The sequence below is a fragment of the Acanthisitta chloris genome, unplaced genomic scaffold, assembly GCF_000695815.1.
Source record: "Acanthisitta chloris isolate BGI_N310 unplaced genomic scaffold, ASM69581v1 scaffold43049, whole genome shotgun sequence".
NCBI lineage: Eukaryota > Metazoa > Chordata > Aves > Passeriformes > Acanthisittidae > Acanthisitta > Acanthisitta chloris.
This window is the reverse complement of record NW_008690492.1, coordinates 1,596-6,779: the sequence shown is the minus strand read 5'-3', so window position 1 is coordinate 6,779 and position 5,184 is coordinate 1,596. Positions and strand designations below refer to the sequence as shown.

Genomic DNA, 5,184 nt, shown 5'->3' with positions numbered 1-5,184 from the left:
CTTCCTCGTCTGCCTCAACCACGCGCTCAGCACCGAGAAGGAGGAGGTCATGGGGCTCTGCTCTGAGCTGAGCCCAGGGCTGTGTCTGGGGTGGTTCTCCCCTCAGCGGGCCTGGCCGGCGCCCACGCGTGGTTTAGCTGCGGTGAAAGGCAGAGCTCAAAGCCGCTGGGACACACCCGTGCCGGCACACGAGCCTTGTCCTCGCGGGTGGCTGTTTCTCTGGCTGAGGAGTGGTTGATTTCCCCTCTGTGTCGCTAGGTTGACACCATGAGCCCAGGGCTGTGTCTGGGGTGGTTCTCCCCTCAGCGGGCCTGGCCGGCGCCCACGCGTGGTTTAGCTGCGGTGAAAGGCAGAGCTCAAAGCCGCTGGGACACACCCGTGCCGGCACACGAGCCTTGTCCTCGCGGGTGGCTGTTTCTCTGGCTGAGGAGTGGTTGATTTCCCCTCTGTGTCGCTAGGTTGACACCAGCAGAATTGTCCACATCCACTCTGTGATCATCCTGCGTCGCTCTGACAAGAGGAAAGATCGTGTGGAGATTTCACCAGAGCAGCTCTCAGCAGCTTCCACCGAAGCAGAGATATCCTTTAGAAGGGACAGCAGCAAAGTCACCACTGGGGTGGTTTAGCTCTGTTTATTCGCTGTGTCCTAGATTGCTCTGGTTGTCTGGAAGCTGTCAACTGCTCCCCTGGGAGGGCTGTGCTGGCAGTTGCCCTTACCTGCAAGCTTTGTTGGAGCCTTTGTGAAGCAGTGGAATTGTGTTATAAATTTATTATCGTTTCTGTATATTTGGTCACAGGTCACACTGAAGTGTGTCTGTGGGTTGGCAGTGCAGCAGGGAGGGTTAGAGGGAAAGGGAAGGTCAGCAAGGTTTCAGCTGGAGCACTGATGAGCCTCTTCTCTAGACGCTGTCAGGGCTGTTGGTTTGGACAGTTTGCTTAAATGTGGTTTCCTGCCGCATGCAAACAACTCCCAGTTTGCTTCTAGTGACTCCTGATGGTGCTGGGGAAGAGGCTTCCATCAGCTCCCTGCCACATGTCACCCCTCCAGAGGGATCTGGACTTCTGCTGACTGATGAGAAGCTTTTTTAAAACTGCTAGTTTTCCTTGTGCAAAAAGCTTTTTCCCTTGGATCTGTTGGTTCCCAAAGCTCCTTGACTGCCACACAGGTTGGCCGAGATGACAGGACGTCCCATGAGGGTGGTGGGCTGGTATCACTCCCACCCCCACATCACTGTCTGGCCATCACATGTGGGTAAGAGAAGCTCTGAGCTGGTCCTGGGGGAAACTCCCATCATGGTGGTACTCAGCCACTGGAGTTCCAGAGCGGCACATTCCAACAGCTCCAAGTTTAGTGTCTGAAACATCCCACACTCTGGGTGGGCTTCAGGGTCCTCTGCCAGTGTAGCCTCATTCCTGTGTGTGCTCCAGGGGCTTAAACATGATTCAGCAGCCATATATCAGCTATAGCTCCTCCTGATGGAAAAAAACAGACCTAAGGTGTGGGGAACAGCAAAAAGGCTGTGGGAATTCTAGGCCTGCAGTGGTGGTGTTTGACATCTGGGAGTGTTAATGCAAAATTGAGAACTTTGATGAAAGAAGTACAGGAGTGTCTTATATTGAACACTGTGTCTGTGTGGTGACCTGTGGCACCAGCTGAGCCTGAGGTAATTTCTGGGTTGGTTAGCTCATCTTGTGTTTGTAAGATTTGCTATTTCATTGTATTTTTAAATTGGATCCTTTTTATTTTAACTTGCTCACCAGAGTAAGGACTTAAAAATAAAGCTTGTGGCATTTGTTACCAAAGTCTAGGTCGCACTCCCATAGGTGGCAGAGCTTTTCCCACTGCTCCAGGTGACCAGTGCTGTTCTCTCCCTCTTTCTGTGTCTGCAGATGTTCGTACCCAGGCCATGTATCAGATGATGGACCAAGGCTTTGTGGGGCTGATCTTCTCCTGCTTCATTGAGGACAAAAACACCAAGGTAGGCAACTGAAAAATGGCAGCAAATCCTCCAAGCACTCCTGGGAAACACCAGCTCCAGGGCACAGTCCTTGGATGCAGCTTGCAGGGAGGGCAGAGCTCTGCTGGGAGCACATGAAAAGCCTTAGCTGGAATGGTGGTGTTGTGATCCCAGTGGCAGAAGAACAAGTGGTTAATTGCTCTGGTACTGTTGCAGTGTGTGTGCACTGAGATGTGCCAGAGCCCTTCAGGGCTTCAGCCCAGCAGACACAGCTCGCCCTCCTCTGTGGCCTCTCCAGGAGGTGCTTGCACTGTGAGACAAGCTGACAGGCTGCTCCAGGCTTTCCAGGCAGCTGTTGGTTAGGATTTTCACTGTTAATGCATTTGTCACTGTCTGCTTGTGACCAGCTCCAGCCTAGTAGTCACAGGTTGCCTGGTGCCTCTGCAACCTCTTGGGATGCTGTTTGAAAGCACATTCTGCTTCCTAAAGGAATGTGTGGGCTTAGGTGGTTTTTTTGCCCTTGGAATCTGAGTTTGTGCTGTCTCTCTATTAGACAGGCAGGATTCTCTACACCTGTTTCCAGTCCATTCAGGCCCAGAAGAGCTCAGAGTAAGTACAGCAGAAGAATGTTATGTCCAGTGTTGGGTTGTATTTCACCTTGTGTCTCCTTTTCTGGGTTGTCTCAAATGAGTTGCTTCTAAGCAAATCCTGTACAGAGATGCACCAAGGTCTCCTTCCTTCTGCTAATGGGGGCTGCTGGGAGAGAAATGAAAGATTGGACTGATTAATGTAGCCTAAGTAACAAATTACCCGAAGATTTGGTGTAGGATTTGTGATGGGGATTTGTACTGTAATGTGCTGTGTGGAAGTCCTACCTTTTTCCTTCCAAATCTAGAGGATGAGCCTTCAGGTTTGCATGGTGCAGACTCTTCACTGAGCACACACGTGTTGTCAGTATTGGCCACATACTGGCCACTTTAGCACTTTAAAATTTAAGTGTGTGGCTACAAAATGCTTTCCTGTGCCTGTCAACGCAGTGTGTTCCCAGAAGTGACTGTGCAGCACTGTGGTGTGTTGGATAAACTGTTGCAAGTTTTAGAAGTCCTTTTTTTTCCCCTCTGCCACTATTGTATCTGATCCCCTTCTAGATATGAAAGGATTGAAATTCCTGTTCATGTTGTCCCCCATGAAACCATTGGAAAAGTGTGTCTGGAATCAGCTGTAGAGCTGCCCAAGATCCTTTGCCAAGAAGAGCAAGATGCCTACAGGAGAATTCACAGGTAACAGCACTGGGGCTGTGCCCCTCTAAGACTCCCTTTGCTGACCTGTTCTAGTATTGCTATACCCACAGTACCAAAACCTTAGCAAAGCTGTAGAAAATAAGGATTAGCAGCTCATGTGCCTCTGTGGAACTGATTGAAAAACTGAGCTTGAGGTTATCAGTAGAATTTGGAGTTTGTGATATCCTTGGTTATCCCTGTGAATGTGTGGCACTTCAGGGAGTGAAGAGGTTTAGAGGTACCTGTGGGCTAGTCAGTGGCTCCTAGTGGTTGATTCTAGGTTTAGTGTGCAATTCACTGCAGTCTTGTCACTAACCTCATCCTGTTCACTCTCTTAGCCTTACCCATCTAGACTCTGTAACCAAGATCCATAATGGCTCAGGTAAGGATTCTTTTTTCTCATGTGAGATCCCAGGGTGCTGCTCCCAGACTCCAAACAGTGGAGTCATGGGCAGGGCTTGGTTTGGCTCTAACTTTGGGGGACAGCAGACCACAGGTGTATAACACTCCTCCCTTTGCCATAAAAGGCAGTTGTAAGTGGCTATAAAAGCACAGGTAGTGGGTTTTTTCCTTTGCCACACTTAATTTCCAATCACAGACTGTATAACCCAGAGTTCCCTTGTCAGATAAAACAGAACAAAATTGTAAAGGAAAATCTCAAAGGCTGTAAAATAGCCTAATCCTGGGGTTCCTGAAAGCTGTTGTATCCTTCAGCCTTTGTAGAATTGGTTAAACTTACTGTAGACTTTGGGATTGTTAGCGAGTTGGTTTGTTTGGGTTACTTTTTGTTACTACAGCAGAGGGGATTTGGGATTTGTTGAGGGTTGAAGTAGTGTCTGACTGAGCTATACTCACTTGACTTTCCTGTCACTCCCTGTGTGTGACATCTGTGCTTTTTGCCTGTGTGATAAGGTGAATCCTAATCTCACTTCTCTTCCAGTTACTCCATTGCCCATTGTCCCATGCTTAAGAAATGAAGCATTCTGTCATTTTTCTAAATTTAGAAATTAGTTAGCATCAGTGCTGACTTGTATGCAGATTTCCTCCCCTGGATCAGAGTTTGTTTCCCTTTTATCAATCTCCTGGTGCTGATGTTCCTGAGGGGATATCTAGTGGCCATAGCCAGGATGGTGGAAGGCTTCCTTGGCTGACTGTAATATTCTTGGCTTTGGGGGTTGTTATAGCACTCTGAGTCGTTTGTGTGTTGCCCTGGCATGATATGTTGTTGCTCTTTGCAGTGTTCACAAAGAACCTGTGCAGCCAGATGTCTGCCATCAGTGGGCCCCTGCTGCAGTGGCTGGAGGACAGACTGGAGCAGAACAAACAGCGAGTGCAGGAGCTGCAGCAGGAGAAGGAGCAGCTCCTGGAGGAACTTGCTGCTCTAGAGTGAAAGAGGCAATGCAGACCCTTCAGCAAAGAGACATGAAGAAAAATCTACAAGACCTACTCTAGGCTGAAGTTTTTGCCTTACAGTGAAGATCTTGGCTGTGCTTCTCTTGCAGCAAAGAGCACATCTCCAGGATCAGGACCTTGTCTGCCCCAGCTGGGTGCAAAGCAGCGTGTCTGCAGGTGCTGTGTGATGCAGGTGTGGCTCAGTGCTGGGCAGCACCTGAAGAGACTCCTGTTCTGGAGGGCACACACCTAGGGGACATTTCTCCCTCCTCTGTATTTTGACAGAAGTCTTAGTGTTTTACATGTATTCCAGGGGCTTGGAACAGGAGAGTTAGAAGGGAAAAGTGTGTCCCTGCAGTCTTATCTTATGCTGCCAACTTCTGCCTTCTTTTAGTAGCTTCAGTTGACCATGATCTATAGCTAGCAGTGTTCTGATTCACTGGTTATCCACCCAGGCAGGTGAGAGGTGGTAGGGAAGCTTGGGAAGGAAGAGACCTGGAAGAACTTTGACATGGGATCTGTGTTCCACATACATCAAGCCAAATAAAGAATTC

General features: G+C 49.1%; 1 protein-coding gene across 1 annotated transcript; it reads left to right on the top strand.

Annotated features, from left to right (window-relative positions):
- Positions 1 to 4: 4 nt before the first annotated feature.
- On the top strand, positions 5 to 4,733 carry BRCC3 (BRCA1/BRCA2-containing complex, subunit 3; the record flags this gene model as incomplete). Its single annotated transcript, XM_009081819.1, has 8 exons — positions 5 to 142; positions 459 to 578; positions 1,165 to 1,252; positions 1,891 to 1,979; positions 2,512 to 2,567; positions 3,107 to 3,238; positions 3,577 to 3,620; positions 4,477 to 4,733. Coding segments are annotated over 8 exons (819 nt in total), but the record flags the coding sequence as incomplete, so codon positions are not given.
- Between the last annotated feature and the right edge of the window lie 451 nt (positions 4,734 to 5,184).